Source organism: Berghia stephanieae, chromosome 1, assembly GCF_034508935.2.
Source record: "Berghia stephanieae isolate SIO BIC M18660-M18661 chromosome 1, UCSD_Bste_1.3, whole genome shotgun sequence".
Taxonomy (NCBI): domain Eukaryota; kingdom Metazoa; phylum Mollusca; class Gastropoda; order Nudibranchia; family Aeolidiidae; genus Berghia; species Berghia stephanieae.
In genome coordinates, this window is record NC_088360.1 from 72,691,281 (window position 1) to 72,715,834 (window position 24,554).

At 33.8% G+C, this 24,554-nt stretch overlaps 1 protein-coding gene and 1 long non-coding RNA gene across 3 annotated transcripts in view; both read left to right on the forward strand.

Annotated features, from left to right (window-relative positions):
- Positions 1-24,139, forward strand: part of LOC144956084 (uncharacterized) — a 45,281-nt gene extending 21,142 nt beyond the window's left edge. The window contains exons 19-26 of one of the 2 annotated variants that reach the window (XM_078886433.1): positions 959-1,038; positions 2,979-3,131; positions 3,313-3,415; positions 15,394-15,437; positions 15,786-15,948; positions 17,964-17,982; positions 21,425-21,599; positions 23,860-24,139. In XM_078886433.1, the coding sequence (XP_078742559.1) occupies positions 959-1,038; positions 2,979-3,131; positions 3,313-3,415; positions 15,394-15,437; positions 15,786-15,948; positions 17,964-17,982; positions 21,425-21,590 (728 nt within the window). In that variant the 3' untranslated portion in view covers positions 21,591-21,599; positions 23,860-24,139. The remainder of the gene's footprint in view (positions 1-958; positions 1,039-2,978; positions 3,132-3,312; positions 3,416-15,393; positions 15,438-15,785; positions 15,949-17,963; positions 17,983-21,424; positions 21,600-23,859) is intronic. The other variant, XM_078886422.1, reaches the window with a different exon arrangement.
- Positions 3,959-6,210, forward strand: LOC144963486 (uncharacterized). Its single transcript, XR_013643635.1, has 3 exons — positions 3,959-3,979; positions 5,521-5,688; positions 6,019-6,210. It is a non-coding gene; the product is annotated as an uncharacterized LOC144963486 (long non-coding RNA).
- Positions 24,140-24,554: the final 415 nt, after the last annotated feature.

Here is a 24,554-nt window from a genome sequence, read left to right on the forward strand (position 1 = left end):
TGTCCAATAGAAATTTTTGAAAATTCTCAGTTTCCATGACTGCTCTTTTTGTCTGAGTGTCTGCTTTTCTTGACAAAGCATAATTTTTCTATTCAAATTGGTCATTCGAAGTGCTTTATGTTTTGATATAATTTCATCTGTATAAACGCTTTTTTTTCCTGTCAACCCCTGCTTGACACAGAAAGAGGTGGCGCCCAACAATTTTTGGATTGTTTATCTTGAGACGGTTGTTTCGTCGTCCATGTTGTTTTGATCAACCATTCCAGTTTAACTCCCCAAATATGTATGAGGAGATGGGGTCAAAAAAATTGTTCAGTGTCTAGATAAGTTATTAGCGACAATGCTTTGTTTGTTCAGAAGATGTGTATTGACTTGTGTTTCTTAAAAAATTTCCTTATTTCTGAATACACTACAGACTGTAAGGAAAGTACCATCATTTTACATTTCTTTTAGATATAACAGTATTTTAAGTAATACTTAGTTTGCATCATTCTGTTTAAAAGAAGAAGAAGATGAAGAAGAAGAAGGAGGAGGAGGGGGGAGGAGGAGAAAGATGCTGCTGCATTAGCAGGAGGAGGAGGAGGAAAAGGGAAAAGAGAATGAGGAGGAGGAAGAGGGGTTCAGATAAAGACAGTTGTAAGGAATTGTTGAATCATGTGCTTTACAATGCTTTATTTATTTGTTTTGAGCTAAAGTCAATCTTATTCAGTAGAACAATGTACCTTCTTTGTCTTAAAAATTTTTAAGTGTCTATCACTAATAATAGCTTGGGATAACTTATTCGTGGACTAATTCATGATTGGGCCAGAGTTTTCTCTGTCATCTGTTAAGCCTCTGGCTATGCCATTGTCAACTGACTGTTTCAAGAGACAGTGTATCAATTTGGTTATGCTACCAGTATTCATTTCAAAGCGTCTTCATTAGCCGTGTTTTTGATAATATTCTTTTCTCATTTTAGTTTTGAAAAACAAAAAATTGGGCCTCGAAGATGCCATAAAGAGGGCGAAAAAGGACAGAGACAACTTAAAAGCTCCCCAGGTAAAACAAGCGCATTTCATAATTGAATATGTTTTGGGGTTCTGAATTTTTTAAAGAATATGAATAAATAAATGATTGGATGAATGAATGAATAAATAGATAAATAAATCACAAGATAAAGGAATGAATAAATAAATAGATAAATAAATCAATAAATAAATAATTTGTGCTCAAGGAAAATATTTCTGTAGAGTCTGTTTTGGTAAAAGACTGATAATACCCAGATATCAGTATCAGTAAGCAAAAGGGGCAAATGTCTGTCACTGCCAAAAATCATTCTGATTTGCCGGGGAGGTGGAGATTTCAGTTGTCCTACAATTCTAAAACCCTACAGTCACATCATTGCAATCTCTCTAGAAGTGCATCTATAAAATGGACTGGTTAATAAGTGTGGACTTCATAAGAGTTGGTCTTACAATGAAAGACCTAATCTATTCTAAACTGGAGACATCCAAAGTCATGTTAAATGGACATGCATTGTTATCAACACTTTTAACAAAAGAATGCACCATCGATTGTTCACATAAGCCATTAGCTTCAACCTAACACTTTGGCTCTGCTTTACGGTTCGGAAACATGGACCATGAATGAAAACATTGAAAAACGAATTGAAGCCTTTGAAATGTGGACATCCTGTCGTATGGCCAAAATCAGCTGGACTGAAAAGAAGACCAACGAAGAAGTGTGTGACATTATGAACATAAGGCCAAACTTATTGAAAACAATTAAAACAAGAAAGATCAAATATTTTGGTCATACAAAGCGCCACATCTCCATCCAAAACCACATTTTAGAGGGATGCATGGAGGGAAGGAAGACAAGAGGTCGACCGGCAAGGATATGGATGGATGACATCAAATCATGGACTGGCCTTACTGCAGCTGAATGCAACAACAGGGCGACGGATAGACATGCTTGGCAGGAAATTTCACGTCGACCTCTGAAGAGATGACCCCCAGATAGAACACCTTTACTTTTGAGGCCAGTTTCACACTTGACCAGACAAGAGACGTTAATGCAAGAACATACATGGATCAGCAATTAGTCCCCTCTTCTTTGAATTTGATTGTAAATGTGCGAGACACATTTCACACATAGAAAGATATAAGGAAATGTAGTAAGCATTGACACAGACCATGAAATAATTCACCCATATGATATTTTGAGGTGGAGAATTCGGGCTACTTGCAACAAAATCAATATGAGCGTCAGTCTCAGACAATTTTTTTTCTGAATAGTAAGGGACTGTCCCAATTAGAGGTGTAAATTATATGGAAAAAATTCAGTTCCCTGTGAATTCGTCCCGTTTTATATTGTTTCCCGATTGGAGACTGTTCCAATTTCAATAGATTTTAATTGTAAATTATTCCAAATTTGATGTCATAATGATAAGACTAAGTTTATAAGTTGATCATAAAAACGCTGAGGTCATATTGTGTTTGATTATTTATGCTTTGGGGGTGGGGGGGGGGGGGGGTGCGAGGTACTCTTTTTATCATATCAAAGGCATTGGACTTAACAAAAAAGATTTCAGCTTTGTTTTAACTCTCATTGTGTTATCCAATCAAATCAATTGTAAAGTTAAATGAAAAGTTAAGTAAAATCAACAAATTATGTAGACGTTTACGGTTTCCCTTTTTTATGTTGCGGGTGAAGTGGAATGAAAAGAATGATCAAGTTGAAAGTGTGATTCAGTCAAATATAAAATTACATCATAATTATACTTTTGATATGTTCAAACAGCTATTTCTATCATCTCGAACTCTTCATTTGAGTTAAATTCATTTTTAAGTCCACATGGCTGAGAAGGGGAAATTCGAAATGTCCTAACACGATATTCAACAACAAAAAAATAGTATCACACATATATTCGGATGGAATCATGAGTCATAAATTTTACTTAAGCATACAGCTTCACTTTGACTCCATTATCTTTGCAGGAAACACTCAAAAGTGATTTGCAGAAAAATCGTAAAGCTGTGATGGAACAAATAAAAGGGAATGGTTCAGAGACTCAGGAGCTTGAACAGCAGATTTTTGTCGTTGGGTGTCAGCTTCGGATGGTGATGGAGGAAAACCAAAAATTTGAAGAGGTATAAATTATTTTATTTATTTAGATTTATGAGGTTTCTTTTATATAACACGAATATCGGTAAAGTATACCATCATCATCATCATCATCATTTTCATCATCATCATCATCATCATCATCATCATCATCATCATATTCATCATCATCATTATCATCTTATAATAAACTTTTATTTTACCCAGGCTTGCAAGACGCTGGAGAAAGAATTATCTGACTTGGAGAGCCAAAGACAGGAAAATGAAAAGATTAAAATGATGGAGCAAAACAATTTGGTTAGAGAGAAAAGTGAGTAGTTGTTAGTTTGGTTTTTTTTCTTTTCTTTTTCTTTTTATATTCATCATATTTCATGTCATCAAAGTTGGTAACTCTTTCACTTATATTATGCCATTCTGACAATCCTCAATGTGTGGCAATACATCAATAGACGGTTTGCAGATTTCAGGAAGGAAAAAACAAGATTTGAATAAATAATGTTAGTGATACGTTGCATTCATAACTTAACATTATATGGATAATGATAAGGATTAGATAAGCTAACAGACTTTTGGATATATTTCAAATCCTTTTTGGATTTCTATAATATTTCGATTGTTTCAAAATTTGTGCAGAGGTATATTAAAGCAATATGAAATGGTTTCCCTGTTATTTTCCTCTTAGCTAAATTAAACTATAATCGATATATTGGCGTCATCTGAAGTTGTCTTGACTTTTTTGGGTTTTTATTCTTGGCAGAGAGTTTTGTGATTCCTCTCAGACTAAATACAAAAAATAATTGATATTTGAGCTTACTTAATTTACACTGTTTGGATATTGCCCACTGAATCTAACATGTGTTTATTACCCAAAATAGTCAGAACAGAATTTCTCTTTCAAGAGTACTTTTTAATAGCACGCATAAACAACATACTTTACGCATAGTTGGGTAATCATTTAAATCTGAGGCAAGTGGGTTAATAAAATGAACAAAACTCTTGGAATGATAAACATGAGTTTAGCTCATTGCCACTCATCTAGTTTGACCGTGCACACTATTTCTGGATACAATTAAATGCCAATATAAAATCATTCCTTCACCATCGATGTTTCACATGATAAGAGACTGATAAATGTTATATAATTGGCTACGCTTATTTGTACTACCACTGCAAATAACGCCAGAGCTTATTTGTACTCTTACTAAAAATAGAATTTGCGTAATTACTAAAAATATAACATTTTATACGGATAGAACTGCAATATACAATGAATTATCTGGAAGTCAAAAAGTGAACACTTCATCTCATCACAATCACATTCTATTATTACAAGTTGATTTTGACGGACTTCGGTAATTCTTCACTCTTTTCAAGTCACAGAATACTCAGTTTACAAGGTAAGCATACGAAATGCACATTTTAATTCATTTCTTATTTTTATAACTAAACATGCTTTGGGGTTGTGTGTTTGTTGATTGTGCATCAGCTGACGACACATTTGTCGCTACCGCGAATTACTTAACTTTATTACTTTATTTTGTGAAAAATAACAATAACAGGGCTTTTAAAAAATTTAAAATACTAATCCCCCCCCCCCCCCCCAAATAATTTAAATCAGCCTTCCATGTCAGGCGATTATAACCAGGTGTTTCAATGTTCGATCCCCAGTCAAAAGGTTGCTAATTTTATCAAGATCAAGAGGTTTCGAGTACTCAGGACATTCCAGGCTCAGGGTCCTTTAAAAAAATTCTTTTCATTCAGTTATTGTTTTTCTTTATTATGCCGACACAGCATGCATCGTCCATACTTTTTCAAAACTTTTTTTTTTTTGGGGGGGGGGGGGGGGGGGGCTGTTTTTTTATATCGGAAAATTGGGTTTTGTATGTTATGTTCATGGAGAGAGAGAGAGAGAGAGGAGAGAGAGAGAGAGAGAGAGAGAGAGAGAGAGAGAGGAGAGAGAGAGAGAGAGTAATATTTTATAATGATAAGATATCTGTAGTGGTAGTATTATTAGTAGTTTTGAAATGCCTATGATGATGACAATGTGAGATAATTATATTAGTGTGATTATTTTTATCATATTTTTAAAAATTACGTACGGCTATGTCGTAGTGGTATGACACTCGCTTTTGGACCGGAAGGTCCTGGGCTCGAGCCTCGCTCGGCGCATAGTTGAGCCCTTGGAAAAGGCACTTTGCTCACTTTCTCTCACCGGACTCAGTTGTAAAATGTGTACTTGGCCGTTAACTGCGTTGTCTCTGTCCGAAGAAATTGTAATATCGCCTAACAGACGTTATGTCCCGTTCAACATGCGAAGCGTTGCTGTCATAAACTTTAGCATTGGCATGTATGTGCCTATTTCGCTGTAGTGAATTTAATTTAATTTTTTGTTTTCATCGACAGCTAACATGAAAGAACACTGTTGACGTTACTGGTGTCCTGACAATCCATAAAGATGCTGGCTCAAGGGCTATTCTGGCAAGGTGTGTTGAGGCAAACCTTTGCCTGTGGCAAAACTCATCAATCAGCAAACCATCATCTAGGCCAGCAGACCAGAGTGTCTGCATGCACTTTTTGACAATGGTTAGTAATGTTTTCAAATCTCCATAGCGCCTTTACATTTTTTATTGGTGATCAATAAAATAAATGCTCATTTTTCTAAATGAAAATGGCAAAGCATCATTTGAATTGAATTACTACTGAATGTATTAACTTAACGACAGACTATAGTTTGTTGCCAAGAGTTTTGTTCTATGGATGTAAAACCAATGAAATTTCAAGTGTGTTGGTGTGAATAATGATCATTTTTAAAAAATTGCTATGTCTTTGACAAATGCATTTTATGACAATAATGCCATTTCCAAAAATTGCTAATGAAATGTGTCTCTTTTTTATTTCAATTTTTCCATCCAGAGCAGGATCAACCCTCTTTGTGGAACTACAAAAAAAGAGGTGGCAAACAAGTAGTGTTGACTTTTTCTGTATTGAGGCGAAAGAGATTTTTATTCCAAGGGTTTGGGAAAGCAAATTTCTTTTTATTCAGAGCTAGTGCACTATTTAACTGTTTTATTGTCTAGAATAGAATTGATTTTGCAGTTCAACTTGACTAGATATCTAATTTTATACGACTTGTCTCTCAAGTAGAATAAAAAAATGAAAAATGAGGACAGCGTGCCATATTATATTTTGAAAAATCATTTAATATATCTAGAAATCATCTGTATAACCTATTGTATACAGTAAATAATTAGGTTTTGTGATTATAATGATGAATTCATAAGGTATGATATCATATTTGACCACAAAATTATTTTATCTCTGGGCGTAAAAAAATCAATTTTACAGGATTTTTTTTTATCTAAGGGGTATGGGTTAGTGAACCGATTATAATTTTTTTTAGACTTAGATCAATCTACAAAATTTTCGTTTTCTTGTCCTATTACGGTCATATTTTGAAAGTTTGATGGATCATTTCTTTTAGTTGTCTGCAAAATCAGCCTTTTAACTTTATGTCAAATTATAGAAAAAGCTTGCGCTTTCTCAAATGTCTGTTTTATGTCATTTGTCTGATTTTCTAGCAATCCTACCTTAGTCATTTTCCTTTAAATTATCTTCAAATTTATTCAGAATCTTTTCTATGATGTGTTTTACATCATGATGTAAGTGTTTGGGGGTAAATTAAAATTTAGCAATTTTATAAATTTTAAAATTCATTTGTTCCTGTCGATCCGCGCTAAATTTTCAGTTGAAATCAAATAAAAATTCTAAAAAAATTATTCCAAGAGTTTTCATGATATAGCTATTTATGAAAGAAACATTGTGTTTGAATTTGAAAGAAATTTATATGCTAGTTTTTGGTGCATCTATGTTAGAAATTTTAGGGTTTTACCTCTAATTTTAGCTTATGTTGCCCCTTAAAAAAGTTTTTTTTTTTAATTCAGTTATTTTTGGTGTTTAGCATCAAATTATACATTACATTATTACTTCATGAGATATAGTTAAAGAATTTTAGAACTATAAAGCATATTTGACCACTAAAGTAATTTTTTGGTGAATAACAGCAGATATTAAATTATTTCGCAATTTTTTTTCTTAGAGGTATGGGTTAGCGAATTGTTTATAATTTTTTTCAGAATTTGATCAATTTATAAAATATTACTGTTTTCTTGTTCCATATTGGTTATACTTGATGAATGTTGGCCTTTGTCTGCATAATTAGCTTTATTCTCAAATTAAAGACAAATTTTTCATTTTCTCAAAATTTCATTGCGCGTCATTCTCTGATTTTCTAACATTCACATCTGGATTGTTTCCCATCAGATTGTCTTCAAATTTGGTCAGAATTTTTCTTATGATGTGTTTTGCATCATGATGGTTGGGTTTTGGGCTAAACAAAAATTTAGCAGTTTTATGAATTTTTAAATCAATTTTTTTTCCTGTCATGTCACACCAAATTTTCACTAAGAAATCGAAAAAAAATTCTGAAAAATTTATTTTCAAGACTATTGCTAAACCTATCCATCTTGTTGTAAGAAACATTTTGTGTAAATTTGAAAGAGATCTGTTCGTTGTTTTTTCCTGCATCACTGTAAGAATATTTGGGGTCTAATTTGAGCTTATATTGTCCCCCTGGTGGTAGGGATTTGGTAGCTAATAGTATTAGCGCTGGTGGTAGGGACTCAGTGAGTAATAGCGCTGGTGGTAGGGACTCAGTGAGTAATAGCGCTGGTCGTAGGGACTCGATGAGTAAAAGCTCTATGACTCGAGTAAAAGCGCTGGTGGTAGGGACTCGGTGAGTAAAAGCGCTGGTGGTAGGGACTCGGTGAGTAAAAGCCTGTAGGGGACTCGGTAGTATAGCGCTGGTGGTAGGGACTCGGTGAGTAAAAGCGCTGGTGGTAGGGACTCGGTGAGTATAGCGCTGGTGGTAGGGACTCAGTGAGTAAAAGTCTATGACTCGTATAGCGCTGGTGGTAGGGACTCGATGAGTAAAAGCGCTGGTGGTAGGGACTCAGTGAGTAAAAGCTCTATGACTCAGTGAGTAAAAGCGCTGGTGGTAGGTACTCGGTGAGTAATAGCACTGGTGGTAGGGACTCGGTGAGTAAAAGCTCTATGACTCAATGAGTAAAAGCGCTGGTGGTAGGGACTGGGTGAGTAATAGCGCTGGTGGTAGGGACTCAGTAAAAGCGCTGGTGGTAGGGACTCAGTGAGTAAAAGCGCTGGTAGGGATTCAGTGGTGTCACTGATTTTATGACATTAGAATATAAAGAAATTTACAACTACAATCGGACTAATGATTTTACAAAAGGTCCCCACAAAAGTATATCTTTAAATTATTAAACAAGTCTGTTGATTAAATTAAATTAAATTTTATTTTAAAAGATCAAGAAAATGTCAAAATAAAAATGAAAGTTTTGACAACGAAAATGTACCTATTCCGTAACATATAAAGACACACAAACAAATCTTGTCTTCTTGCTCCTCTGTAATCTTGACACAGCATTGCTCTGATTTTTCGTGAAGATGTGTAGCATGAACACTACTTCACTCTATACCGATCACGACCCAACAAGTATTGAGAACAACCATGCTTCTCAAATTTGTTTTACATACAGGACTTTGCACTATCCTTTTGAATCTGGATAGAGACTTGACCGACTCAATTGTTAACGGCACCTTTTTACTATCACACTCTTTTATTGAGATGTGATATTACGACTTATAATATCCCTTTTTATTTCGTCATTGACCGACCAGCTTTTGAAATTTTGATATTCTACAACACAGTGTTTGGTCTCCTGTGTTATATTTGTTTTATTCTGTACCGGCCTGTATAACACAGTTTCGGCCTTCTCTGTGTTATATTTTTATTGGGACATATAGTAACAGATTTGCCTTCTCTGTACTATGAATTGGTCACCCGTTCACGGACTGACACAATACAGTAGCCTGCACTATGCCTTGCTATCTTCCGGCCCCAAACGTACTTCACACAATCAACCCTGCATTATGTGAAGGATAGCTAGTGACGTTTGGCGACTGAGAGACGTGTCATCACAAGATAGCATAGCAACAGGTTTGAAAAATACCAACTCGTGGTTGCCTAAAGCTAATATCCCATTGAGACTTAAGCTCATTCTACAGTAACGTACAGCCCCCACCCACGTTAAAAATTTACTTTTTTGGTGGTTTATTACATGAAAATAAATTTTACAAATGGACAATGAGTAAAGGTATTAAGGGAATTCTGTATGAAATTTCCTGTGTAGAGTCACATTTGAAAAATTTCGCAGTCTAACTGTCTCTGTCGTGTCAAGGGCATCTTTATGGTCGCATGTCTCTGTTATCTGGAGTCCCTGTCTGGTCAGTCTGTGTGTCCATAACGTCTGTGGTCTCTCTGTCTGGTCAGTTTGTGTGTCCATAACGTCTGTGGTCTCTGTCTGGTCAGTCTGTGTGTCCATAACTTCTGTGGTCTCTGTCAGGGCAGAGTGTGTATTTATGTCTGTGGTCTCTGGCCAGTATGTGCATTTACAATGTCTGGTATCTCTGAAAAGTCAGAAAGAGGGTTAGAATGGGGATTTGTCTGTATCAAGTCAGTCATGTCAACAATGTCAAAGTCTTTACCTTCAGAGACACAGAGATCAAAAACTGTTCCAACTGGGAGATTCTTTGCAGAAACTGATGTTCTCCCATAACTTGAAACAAGCTATTGATCCTGTTTGTCACTGAAGATACAATTCGATACCGTCCTTCCTGTGTATTTGTCACACGTCATACTGGTACAATGTCAGTTTCAGGTTGGTCATGGATTTCCAGTCTTTCGCCCGCCATGACCCTCATCATCTATGCACATAACATTCACAAGTGGATACAAATACGATTTACTTTGTATGTTGCATCCATAACAAACACATCACAAAAAACACTCAAATCACGCCTCATTCTTCCCGTTACTTAAAAATACTCAAAACTACCATCCTCATTCACACTGAACTTTGTTACACCTCCTTCCTCCTCTATCCTTTCAGTAATTCCTGTACCGTCTCACCGTCCGTCCTGTCAATATCAGTCTTGAACAATCTCCGCTGCAAATCTTCGACATCTTTAGGCAATACATTTTATCCTTGGCTTGATTGAATGTATTGCCTAAGTTGGGTTGTGGACACCTTTGTTTTAGCCATAGCCTTCACTGTCTCATTCACAAGGGGCAGGCGATTCTCCGGATAAAGTGAGGATGGCTAAATGTAAAAGAAAAAAGATTAAAAGTACAAAATTGTATGCAATAGCATTCAATTCAGACCTGCCAGCTAACAAAACAAAAAAAAAGCATTTTATTTTTTATTGACAATTTAAAGACAAAAATCTGCATATAAACCCATAATGCACGAGTTGTGTTTGTCACTCTAAAATACTTGAATGAACTAAACTGCAACAGGCGCTCATCAAATTCAAGGGTTAAATGAATGACTGCAGAATTCCCAAAAAACGTCGCTTCATTGTCTTTGTAACATTTTCATGGCATACAAAAACGCAATAGAGTGGTCACCATTTATAATTAGTCCTCAGAAATCAAGCACTTATAACTGCATCGTACTCATAGTCAAAGTCAAATTTTATTTTGAAAAGTCTATGGACAACCATCAAATCTTAAAATTCCTTATCTGGAACAAAAAAAAAAAAGACAAAAAAAAAAAAAAGACCCAAAAAAATACCACCACCTAGATCTGCTTATAATGTCTTACAGGACTTAATAGCGCTTGCAACACTATAAAAAGGATGATGATATGGTGACTGATTCAATAAATAGGGAACAGTAGATTTCACGAGCACCTCAAAGATGTACCAATTTTGACATTACCTCAAAGTCTCACCGAGACACAAGCAAAGGATCCTGCTAAAACATTTACATAATGCAATAATATTCAAAACCTATAACGATAACAGTACATAACAGAGGTGATTAAAAAAATCATCTCAAGAAGAAAGGTACTAGTATTTGACTGTCTGCCTCCCAACTAAAGACCCCCGCAAGGACCAGGAAAAAAATGAGCAATCTTAATCCATAACAAAGACAGGGAGCAACATGGAAGGGAAAACCAAATATAAGGGATAGAAAAATGTGAACTCTCTGCCCAGAACCCTTCCAAGAAATTTTTTTTTTAATAAAAAAAATACAAATTCTGGAACAGTCAATTTTGTCACAAGCTGGTCATCATCTCTCCATCTCAGTGCGCCACCTTGAATGTATTCGTAATAAAATATGAGTTGGAATGGCTGTTGTCCTTTAAACATTTGGTCCTGGTGTCAACAGTGCATTTACCTAACTAATCTATTACTATATATTACACTCAATAGTGGGAGGGGGGAGGGACAATTAAGTACTGAAAATATAAAGTAACAAGAAAAGAAAAAATAATACATATTTATATAAAAAATTGAGTCTAATTGCAACTAAAATAGAATTTGCGATTAATTGCTGTCAAGTGTAAAATTTTCGGCAGCGAAAAACTGCAGGGACAAAATATCGATGGAAAATAAGTATAAAATGAATGAGTCTTACCAATTTATCACATGGTGATTTTCATGGTGGTGATTAGCCCCTGTAACCCTCAGAAGCCAGTATTAATTTCAGAGTCCTGCATGGTAAGAAAAACTTTTTATTACAAAATAATAAAATTATCCACAATATAGTATGATAAAATATTAATAGCGTTGTCACTTGCATAACTCAATTGTGAAGGATTTCAACATGCAGATTATAGAGCAATTGAAAATAAATCTTAATAAGACATTCAATAATAATACTAATCCAGCACAATCAGATACAATTAATGAACAAATCAAGTCTTTCGCTTTTTAAAACTGTTCTGGTAATAGTTGAACTATTGTCTTGCTGCATTACATCGTGCAGCCCGCCCACTGAAGACTGTAAATGAGCTGCAGATAGGCACACATTGCCTCTTCCTCTGGATGTTTTAAAATTCAGAATCAGTTTGATTGCTTTATTAAAATTGTCTTGGCAATCAAGATAGAAAAGCTGATGGTGATAATTTACTTCCGAGTTATTCTGAAATATTATAACCTTGTGCATATAATATTTTCATTTTTTTTAAATATGTAAAAGTAAAAAAACACCTCCTGCCCCGTCCAAAAACAACCTCCTACCTCTGGTTAGGGCGAACTCCTTTGCTTGAAGTCAATTGCTTTTTGCCCTGCTTGCATTCATAGACACAAAAGTCAAATTAGCCAACTTTCCTCAGGGTGATATGATGGAAGCTGAAAAACACGGAATAATATAAAAGATCTAACATAAATACCTAAATATTAAGTTTAAAAATTGCAATATTTTCTCCAACTGAGACAAAGGTGTTACAGTTCAGTACGTTAGAAGAATAAGAAAGTAAGTCGAGAGTTTTCTCGAAGAACTTAAATTTGTGACGTGGTACTCAAATCAGGGACTAGGTCAAAAGCTGAATGGCACAAATGGAAAGCCAAAGGCATGTTGTTTTCAATATTTAAAGTCAATAAAAATTCAAATTCTGTGCATTCTAATATAGAAGGCAAACTACAGACTACACTAAATTGAATTGTATTAAGTGAAAGGATCTTGTCACATTCAATCAAGCTGTCATTTGAGAAAAATTACTTCATTATAAATTGAAGTTCAGATCGCATGTTTGAAGCCGTATTAGGAAAATTCATGTATCTGTGTATAAGCCAAGTTTCATCAAAATCACAGTGGCAACGAGTGTCTAATATTTGCCACCAGATACACTCGTAAAATTTGAGTGTAGGCCTATTTAGCAAAATCATATATTAGGAATGGTTTATACTACATCATAAAGTAGCGCATGCCCGTCATCATCCTGCATCTTTTTTAAATATTAAAAAAAGAATTGAGCTTTCATAAGCCGCAATATCCACCAAACATGCTCAAAGCACTTTACAAAGGATCCATGACTAGCAGCAACACGTAACAAGTAGAACGTTAGGCGATGTTTTTCTTCTGACAGACAACGCTCTTAGGGGATAGGAAATCATACACATGAGTACAGTGAGAGAATGTGAGTCCTTGGCGAGGCTCGACCCCAGGACCTTCCAATCCGGAAGAGAGTGCCACACAGCCGCATTTATCTTGGCTGTTCTTGAGAATTTGCCAAACACCTACAAACTAATTAGTAAAAAGAGGGGAGATGGGCAGAAATAGACAGACAGATACACACTCAGAGAGAGAGAGAGAGAGAGAGAGAGAGAATAATTTAGGAGTCAGGTGGCGGAAGAAGTCGTCTAGCACTAGTACTTGGGAAGTAGTAGTAAGTAGTAATATATGGGAGGTCTTCTGCACGTTCCTTGAGCTAAGGAAAGTATTCCTTCAACTAACCTTAAAATAAAAAATAAAACCTTGTACATTTCCAACACTTGGACCTGCACTATGACCTATAACTAAAACTAACAGACAAAAAAAAACCCGCTAAGACTCCTCTCCAGTACCTTTCAATATTTCAAATTGAATTATAATGGCTGTGGAAAACTAAAACAATGGTCATATAAGGAAATTTACAAATCAATCAAGTTGTTCTACAGGTTTTAAAATGAAAATATGAAGTAACAAGATATCACTCTAATATAGTGACACCTAACTAACACTAGACATCACTCCAGCAGCAATGCTGAGCGGAGTAATTTTACTTTTTTCTACATTTAAAATAAAAAGTGGCACCTTTCATTTCTTCTAATTCTTAACAGACACGATTATGTCCACTTCACATCTCAACAACAGGGACAATTTTTTCACTTCTTGAGGCAGTCTTTTCTTACTTCTTTTAAATTTCATTTTTTAAAGCTTCTTTATTGATTTGTTTATAAGTTCTATTGTTCTTCTTCTTATAATTTCATTGTCAATATCATTTTCATCAGCATACTTTTACGGTACTTTTACCATGTTATTCTTACGCTCTTACAGTTACAGTACAGCAGAGCGATACCTAATGCAGGCCTTTATAGTGCTACTAAATTTGAAAAATTAAAATAAAACGTTTGACAAAAGATCCACAGTTCAAAAGCTAAAACTAAAACAATTATAAAGTGAAACTACCTCGAGGCTCGAGGAACATCGGGGGTAAGGTCTCCCGCCCATACTGGGCACTGTGGGACTGGAAGTCTAGAGAGCTGCGCCGGTGGAACCCGTAATTTAGCTTCTTAAACGGTTCCGATCATTAAGGAGAGGAGTAGTACCTATCTAGTTGTAGTTATTAGTAGAAGAAAAAGAAGGAGCATGTTCAGGTTCAAGTTCAACCCTCTTAGTAGGCACTTGCAAGAATTTTTCAAAATAGTGGCTATGGGAATTAATTTAGCGTAGAAAAATAAAGGGGAGTGAAACATTAACTAGAGTGAAAAATTATCGCTCTGTCTCAACTGGTTAAAAAGTTATGACCGTTTATGTGGTGGAAAATCTCTATATAGGAAAAAATGTGACCAACAGCATCCCAATGGATAATCACGTATAATTCAGAAACAGCTTCAGATACAACTTTGAAATTTTTACATGTGGTAAATCAACATCTCTGTAATACATTGCAAACAGAAAATGAATTATTTATTGAGAAAAAAAAGTATAGTTTTAGAGCTGAGACAGCTGAAATCAAGGAAAAATAGATCACGGACATACAAATTTTGGAAAAGTCAATAATAAAATATTTATTCACATGAAGATAGACCAAATACACCACTGAATCGGCGTCATTTAGTTGTTCACTTTGAACTTTTCAAAATGAAAATAGACCTCATAAAAGCAAAGATATGAACTGACAAATGTTTGAGGTGGTGTACTCTTCTTAGTTGATAGAGTGAGAGTGAGAATGACGAGAAATGAGTTGCCACTTAATTAAGGAAAAAAATTGTCGTATCCAGTTTACTTACCTTCTTTGTTGACTTTTAAATAAAAAGTACATTATTCTCATTTTCGAATGTTTTCAAATTGGAGAAAAGATGAGAATGTCTCGTTTACCGAGAGGGCCATTATTTTTTTTTTTTTTTTTTGCTTCACACTTCTCAAAGAAAGACCGCGAAAAGTGGAGGCTGGTCGGCTGGTCCTTGAAAGCTCACAAATGCAACTTTAAACGCATAAGAGTGCTGGGAGTAGTTACAAATAGGTAAAGGAGCGGTGGTTTGCAACTTTAAACACATAAGAGTTCTGGGAGTACAAATAGTGAAAAGCGGTAGTTTTCGCTATTTGTAGTGGTAGTACAAATATCTGATGAATCAGTCTTATTATTATATCTGCTTCTACAGGTGATTTAATGAGAAAATGGAAAGCTGACAACATGATGCAAGAGGTAAATACAAATTTATATAATTGGAAATTGATATGCTTTTATCAAAGAGAAATAACGTAGTTCTTGAACTTAAAATAGACCTAAAACAAACAAATAAACAACAACAACAAAAACGAAAAAAAAAAACGTATGTTTTGAACTTCCGATCATTTTGGCTTCAAATTTAATGTTTGGCATTTGGGTTATCCCTGACAAAACACCAAATTGAGGTGTCGGATTACAAATATTTTGTTGTGTATTTAAAATCCAATTCTGGTGTGTTACCGATCATTTTGCAATCCTCAGCTTTAAAGAAATCAGTGATGTACTTTTTCGTACGTGGTTCAATTTTTATCTTATCAACTTTAGTTTTTTGCATCAAGAGATGAAGCAACAGCAGAAGCGTTTGGACGTCTGCTTAGCAAGACAGAGAAAAGGGAGACAAAGATTGACGAGATAACTTTAAAACTGAGAGGTGAACTTGAAGTGTTGTCAGAATTTCTCGATAACATAGCGACAAGGAGACCTGATGGTGAGTTAGAAACTAAATGTTTTTAAAATTTTATTTTTACACTATCAAATCTGCCTCAAAGTGACTTTCTCAAATTGAACGAATGTATTGAAGTGAAATAATTCAGCCCACGCTTTTCAGTCAGAACCCCGTTGATACATTAAAATTATTCCAATAATGCTGTGCCTTGAACAAAGTTATAATATGAAAACCGTTTTTTTTTTCTTTTGTTTTGTTTTTATGGTTTCTTTTTAAATGCAAGTTTTGTTTAATTAGTGTAAATATAAGAAAAATAAACTGTCTATATATCTATATGAATATACCAGTTGACCATTCCAAAGAGTGAACGAAGAGCAAACTCATAATATTAATTTTGTAATAGTAAGGGTTGATCGTGAATGGTTCAGTATTTTGTTTTGTGATAACATTAAATGCTAGTTTAATGTTATGGCTTGAACTGAATTTGAAAACAAATCAAAAATGTTTGAAGAGATAAGTCTTATCAAAGCAGATTTGTCTGTGTCTCTGTACATTGAATGGCGTGTGTTAAAATATTGCTTTCATTATATATTATTGCTGTGAAGAAATACGACTGGAGTGGGTTTTTAAACAATGTGCAACAATGACTAAGGGTTTATTGTGTTATTTTGCTAAAACTTTATATTGATGCTTCACGCTTGTTTAAAACACAATGTAATGTTTGTGCATTTCTACTCATACCTCATTAATCAAGAATTTGGTTTATGATTGGCATAAACTTTTATTACCTGAATTTTCAACATTTATGAAATAACATTCTGAAATTGAATGGAAGCTTCAATTGACTAATTGAAGACAGATAATGTGGGATTATTAAAGCTTCCGTTCAATTCCCTTTTCTTATTTATCTATCCGGGCTTCAGCAGCAACATTTATGAATTATATATTATATACTACTTTTGTACAACCTTCTTTATGTTTTAATCTCATTTTTTTCTCTCCCATGTCTCTCTCTTAGGCTTCAACAATATATTTTCAAATCGTTTCTAAAATAATGATATAGATCTACACCAAATGAATGAATAATGTCTAAGCAGCTAAGTACAAAACTATGATCTGTAACGAATTTATTTGTCTGAAATGTGGCCCTCCAAGTTTTTTTTTGAAGTGATAATTTGGACACTATTTCTCAGGAAAATAGAAGTCCCGATAGCTTTTATAAGAGTATGACTCTTCACATACAACGGGTCATGGTCCAGTCAAGGATTTTCTAACCCCTCGTTCCATCAAGCATTGATTGGACAGGTTGGTCTCTTAGAACTATTGGAAAGCATGTTGTGCAGTAGACTATGATCCTATCTAAATAGTGGCAAGCAATTGTTACTGCTGCTTTAAAGCTACAGAAATTGGTGTAAATTCTTGTTCTATGGACATCACATCACAGCTCTGAAAGACTACTTCTATTTCTCCTGATTATACGTGGAGAAGAAAAGTAAAACAAAAATGTTATGTTATAGGTTGAATTTGCGTCTTAGTTGTACAATTTACAAATGTGCTTTGTCTATATGACAAATGAATTAGGATTTCCCCAGAGCATACTTGTCTTATATCCTACCACAATCGTTATTGCCATATTTGATGAGAACAAACACACGAGATCTAGATTATAATTATATGTTAATTATTATATTTGATATCCATTTCTTTGAAAATCTTGTTGTCACAATCTTAAGAACCAATCTGCTGAAAATAGCTACTTATATTTCTAGTATTTTTTTTTAATTCAAAGAATTTTCGAGTTGTTTGTAGCTGTCAGCATGAATTCGTTATTTGTCTATTTTTCAATTGTATCAATTTTTGAAGATGTTTTAAATGTTGTCCTCAGTGTAGTTTGCTGTTGATTTCATTTGTATTGTAAATGTTATTACATTTTTTTCTTTTATTCGATCACAATATGGTCAATTAAAAAAACAATTACCTCACCATAAATCCAGCTTTGTAAGTTGATATTGACTAAAGCTGTTTCTTCTTTGTGATCACCACTGTCGTGTCCACAGCAGTCAAAAAGAGGAAAAGGTAACTTATATTCGCCTCAGTAATATTAGCTCGTATCCCTTATATTTGACTAATTTATTTTACATTCCATGCTTTGTTCCTTTCCCTAAATTTTTTAAAAGTATATTATTAGCTTAGTTTGGTCCTTTTAAATACCGTTTTTCTTTCCTTTGACCATATCGTTCCTAATTACAATTTTAAAAATCTTGTAGTCAACCAAAATTGTAATGCATTCAATTGCTATGCTAGAAAGCGAATGGTTATCTTACAACTGCCTGCTCCTTAATGTCTTAATTTGAATGGTATCAAGTTTGATGAAGCATCATTTTCAATGAAGATGATAGATACCTACTAATAACATTTAAAACATATTTCAAGTGTTCAAATTAGACTTTACATTTATATTGTAAAATTTTAGCGCACTTAGAATTTTTGTACTCATACTCTTAAATTAACTGGTAAAACAAGACTAGCAGAAGAGATCATTTTAAAATTATTAAATGCAATAGTGAGCATAACATCTGATAAAAGGGAAATTCCAACAACCACCGCCTTTTGGGTGGGATTACCAGGTTATTTGGTGGAGTAAGTTATTATTCAAAGATAATGGAAGTTGAGATGGTCTTAATAAGATTTCCCGAGTATGAACCTATTGTTTTATTTGCTTTTCGTCAAGTCTGTTTTGGGTCTGCATGCATGTACGTATGTATATGTATATGTGTGTATGTATGTATGTATGTATGTATGTATGTATGTATGTATGTATGTATGTTATGTATGTATGTATGTATGTATGTATGTATGTATGTATGTATGTATGTATGTATGTATGTATGTATGTATGTATGTATGTTTATGTATGTATGCATATATATATATATGTATATATATATATATATATATATATATATATATATATTATATATATATAATTATATATGTATGTGTGTGTGTGTGTGTGTGTGTGTGTGTGTGTGTGTGTGTGAATAGTGTTTAACTTTTCTTATCTCCCAAAACCAAATAACACTCCTATATGTTCATTTGATAGCCAATAAATGTAACTATAATTTCTTATCTTATGTAATACATTGAAATCAGACGACTTGTTTTGCACATTGGCAAATAATCTGTTAAACGTGAAATGTTCCATTAGAGACGATGGGATAGGATCATTTATAAAGCTGTCTGTATGATTTTGTTTATTACTCTCTTGCAAGATATGAGATTTCATTGTAAACATTGAGATGAGTTCTATAAAACCAATTTTTATTCAGATGGTCTCTGTAGCAAGACAATTTGATTCAAATTATATTTATCTGTTATATACCCTGTGAAAAACAGCAGGCTGTTATAGGAAGGAGTGAGATATTAGAGGGGTGTTTTTTTGTTTATTTTTTTTATAATGAAAATTTTGTTGCACGAGAGTATTGGGTTATTATATGTGACATGGGCTTTTACAATGTAGGTTAATAGGCAATAACCACTGCGCATAGATAAATAATAAAATTATTTGTAGAAGGCTATGTCGTCTGGTTTGATCTTAATAGAATCTGTGGTTTTTTAATATGGACTCTTAAATTTGCTTTATTGGGAACTTAGGCCTGCCAATGCATGATCAGATTCATCAATATCCCTATCACAAATAACAAAGTGAATCTTGGTTTGTTATCATTATAATACAAAATGCTGTGGAAAAAAAAACCCAACATTTTCTCTTATGGATTGTGTGTTTTCAGAATAAAATTGAGATATTTTTCTTGATTGCGGTACTATTTATTCTATCTATTCCTCAGAATCTATGTAAACGTAGAATTCGCTATTTTAATGTATCTATAAATCTATAATGTCTCACGAAATTGGAAGTTTTGCAAAGTACTACTGTACATTTACAAAATGCCTTTCTTATACGACCAGAAACATTTTTGCTTCAAATATCGATTAAATAATTTCAACTTCAGGTTTAATTAATAATGTTTAATAAGTTGATGGCTATCTCAATTCATTAAGTGATACTTAAAATAGACATGTATGGTCGAAATAAACAACAACAAAAAACAACCCTACATTTTGTATGTGGACAACATGGTGGTAGTATAATAGCATATATATCTATGTGTCATTTTTTTAAAGGATAAACCAAGCAGAGTTGCTCGGCTGTTCGTTGCATTTAGGGAGACTTTTCTATAATCTCCATGATATTATAGGCACAGAGTAGAATGAGATGGTCATTGATCCTTGGAATTTGAATAATGATAAATGATATTCCACAATGACCCAAATATATATTCCGTTGGTGGAAGAATCGTTTAAAAGGTTTCGCTTTTTTCCAAGACAAAAGAAAAGAAGACAAACTTTGACTGTTTTTCAATCTATTTTAATCCCATATAGGTTTTTAGTTTTAAAAAAATAAAATTACTTATAAAATTTGGAGGACAATGATGTATGTATTGCATAAGCATTCGTATTAAAAAATAATGTTTGCATATCATTTCAGTCAAAAGATAAATAAAACAAAACCCCACATTTCATGCATGGTCGTTGAATTTCAAACACAATTTCTCCTATTTCTAATAAATTGTTGCCAGTGTGTTTTTTTTCCTCTTCCAGGTACCTTGTACATTGGTGATAGAAATATTAAGAAACATTTACCAACTGTGTAATTTTCTTAGCTGTTCTTTTATTTGCATGTCATTTTTAAGTGTTTTTATTTTTGTTTTATTTCCCTCATTTTTTAAAATGTGTTCTTCTGTCCTTTTATTTTACTTATATAATTGAGTGCTCCGTTAAAGCTAATAAAATTTTAGTTAGATGATACAAAGAGCTTTTCAAAACATTTTTACATACACATATATTTTTGTTATTCTGTGTTTAGTTTTTAATATGAAATCTAAAAAGGTGTACTGGTAATTTTATATGTCATTAATATAAGAGACTGTTTCTATTTTAGGAAACAAACACTCTTAGTTTCGGTAATCCTTATAGAATGTGTTGTTTTATAAATTTATATTATTTTGTAAAATATTGTCTGTGCTTACCACGTATACAATAAATATTACCATATAATTATTGGTTTGAAATATTTAGTTAACCACAAATGGGGTTAGGTGATGATTATCTGTCAATTTGTTGAACCAATGTAAATTCTTTTTTATTTATTTCTTGTTTCATTTTTTATTTTTACTTCAAAGATAAACATGCTCTAATTTATGATGAAGTTTAGTTAGTCTGATCGTGCCATAAATCAATCCTTATCCATTGTGTATTTGAATCAATGTTAAAAATTTAACTCTTGCACTTAAAAAGTATCAACAAAGTAGACAAAAGTATCAAGGGTTTAAAAAAAAAGAAATGTGATGAAATTTATATTGCTATATTGTTTACTTGGAATTGTTTCACTGCAGATCGCTTTCGTTGACAATCAAACATTCAAGTTTTCTCAAGTATGTTTTACATATTATTTCAGAAGCAAGCAGAGAGGGGAAAAGCATTGGAAGGAGCGAGAGCAAGCTGTCCACTTTGAGGTTGGGCACGGCAACAAACAGAACACTGTCAGGACACCGAGAGACGCCAAGCCGTCTGGTATCCCAACTCTCCCAGGCAAAATCAGTAGATCTAAGACACAGCCCTGATTCCATGAGGTGGGCAGAAGGAGTAGAAGTTAATTAAAAGATTAAGTACAGTGGAACCTCCCGATAACGACATGCCACCACGGGACCGAGTTTTTATGTCGTTATCTGGAGGTGTCGTTATTTAGAGGTTTCCAAGATGACTGACAAAGTGGGCGTGGTAAGGCCCGCGGGGCCAGTTTTTATTAACATTGACAAAACAAACAAAACATTGTAGTGTATTCCTCTTAGAGGGTTCTTGTGCGTGTGTCTGGATGAGACTTTTAGGTGATCTGAACTGAGTACACTGATAGTGTGCTCCTGGAATCTTCATCTGTTCCCTATTTAAACCATTCCCCTTTGTCTTACTTTTTCTTATGTCATTTCAATTGTAAATCTAGAATGTTTTATACTATCCAATTTTCTTCCTTTTTACTGGCGCTGATATGACATAGATGTGTCACAAGCGCTGTAAAACCCTTTAAAACAAACAAAAACAGGTAATTCAGACGCTGCGAGTTAGATAAAATTCCTCCTCTTCCTCCTCCCACAAAAACACTACTACTACTACTACTACTACTACTACTACGGTTATTATTATTATTATTATTATTATTATTATTATTATTATTATTATTATTATTACTACTACTACTACTTCTACTACTACTATTACTACTACTTCTATCACCACATATCACATTTTCCAAGATTTTGTGTTTACTTGCTTACACTTACATTTATACCTTGGTTTTTATTCATGCATATCAGCCAAGATTCGTCAAAAAAAAAGCTGCGTACTCATTGGTTCAAGCAGGAATCGTTTTTATAAACTTTGAGTACTCATACTCGGTATTTTTAGTATCAGATATCTACAAAAACTGCAGAAAATCGCCAAAATGATGTCGTTATTCAGAGGTTTTATCAAAAAGTGCGTCGTTATTTGGAGGTTTTTTTTTTTACTGATCTTAAATAGAAAAAAAATCGGGACCACGAGTCAATGTCGTTATCAGGAGGTCGTCGCTATTCGGAGGTGTCGTAATCGGGGAGGTTCCACTGTAATATATAAACACATAACATTATAAATCGCTTTGACCCAGGCTCACCATACTCAAAATCCATCTCAATCGATCATTTATTCCCCCAGCAGGGAATTCAGTGTTAGGTTCCCCTTTTATACATGTTCTTTTACATTATCCATTACTGTCTATAGTCAGGTTGGATTCAATTTGAGAGTTTTTGCGTGAAGTGTCAACCATCTAGTCACTGACCAAACTCTACATCGCTTGACTTTGTTTTGATGTCTTATCTATCCCTTTGGTCAACTCAAGTGCAAGCAAGTACCTGGCTATCACAGTGCTTGTTCAAAAATAGCCAATTTGAATTGTGTGAAATATGGAAAAAAATGTATAGTATAATTATAATAAAGGGAGTAAAATGGGGGAGGGAATTGGAAGGGTTTTTAAAGAATTTGAGAGGCAATAGTGTATTTATAGACCTCCCCTTTTAAAATATAATTTTTAAATTATTAAAAGCTTGAAGAAGGCTAAAGGCCGAAACGTCATTTACTTTGTGTTGTATCTTTTATACGAATCATTTTTACTCCTTATTTTACTATCCATTTTATTGACTCATTTAGGCACCTCTTGATTTTGGTGGGGCATTCTGAGACAAATTATGGTGCATAAATATTAAAATATCAGAAGAGTTATTTTAATTTAAGACGAGATTAGAATTAGATTCTAGTTTAATTCCAAGAGTCAGCAAAACATCAAATTGATGTGTATCACTCCGCTGTTTTTAGTGTCAAATGGTTGAAGCAAGTTATGGTGACCCTAACTGATTAAAAGATTGGTTGAGATGAATTTTGAAGATTTAAACACAAAAAAGACTACACTCATCAAGGTGCAAATAACTTATGCTTATAGAGATAGATGGAACAAATTTATTGTAACCGACAACTTGCAACTTTGTTTCTAGTGTTATGGCACTCAACTTGCAAAGTTCGAAATCCACTTAAAAGGCTCTTTTCATTTTCCCACCATACTTAAGTGTAAAAGGAGTACCTAAATGGTATCGGCAATGTTTCTGTCGAAACAAATTTTTAACAATGCTTCACAGGCATGTCACATCCAACCTATCAGGTGTTGCTGTTGGCCTTGTAAACCACTTTTTGAGCACATTAAATGGGTATAGTTCTGTGTAAAAGCTCTTTTTTTATAGAGAAAGAAAGAGAGAAGAAAAAAGCATTTAAAATGTATAACATGAAACATACTTTTTTATGTCTCAATAGAACTGCCAAGAGTGCCAGAGGAGATGCTAAATCAATGGCTGGATCAACAAGAAAGGCCCGTTCTCCTTTACAAAAATTTAGTTCTCCTCCAGTCTCTCACATTATTACACCAAGAAAATAGAGACTTGTTATTAAAGACATTTTTTTACACAGGAAAAAAAAATATACATATAATATAAGAGGGACTTCTTTGTATGCACAATTGTAATTGTAAATAAAATTGCCTTCTTCGAGATAATGAAGGAAAGTGGATGTGGAATAAATTGTGTCCTCCCTTTCATATTGTAGTTGAGTTCTTATGCGATGTTTATAAGTTGAGTTCTTATGTGATGTTTATAATCACAACAAAAGCAGCGCTCATTAGAGAAAATTAAAAATAATATGTGGGAAGCATTTGTTGTCTTTTTTACACAACCAAAAAAAAATAAAAAAATAAACGTATTGGTCCATGTCCTTATGGCTTAAAGGACTACTGCAAATGATAAATAAGACTTATTATGTTAAGATAAGCCCCAATCTTTGGATTCATATAGATAGAATGCACTTGGCTAAGAAGCTCACAACTTTGCCATCCAGAAGTATAATGGACCAATACACAAAACTGTGTGTAACCTTGAACCATGGGTGAAAGTTAACGGGGATCAATTTGCCTGAAAGACAGACCGGTGAAGCCATTTGCCTGAAAAAGATAATTT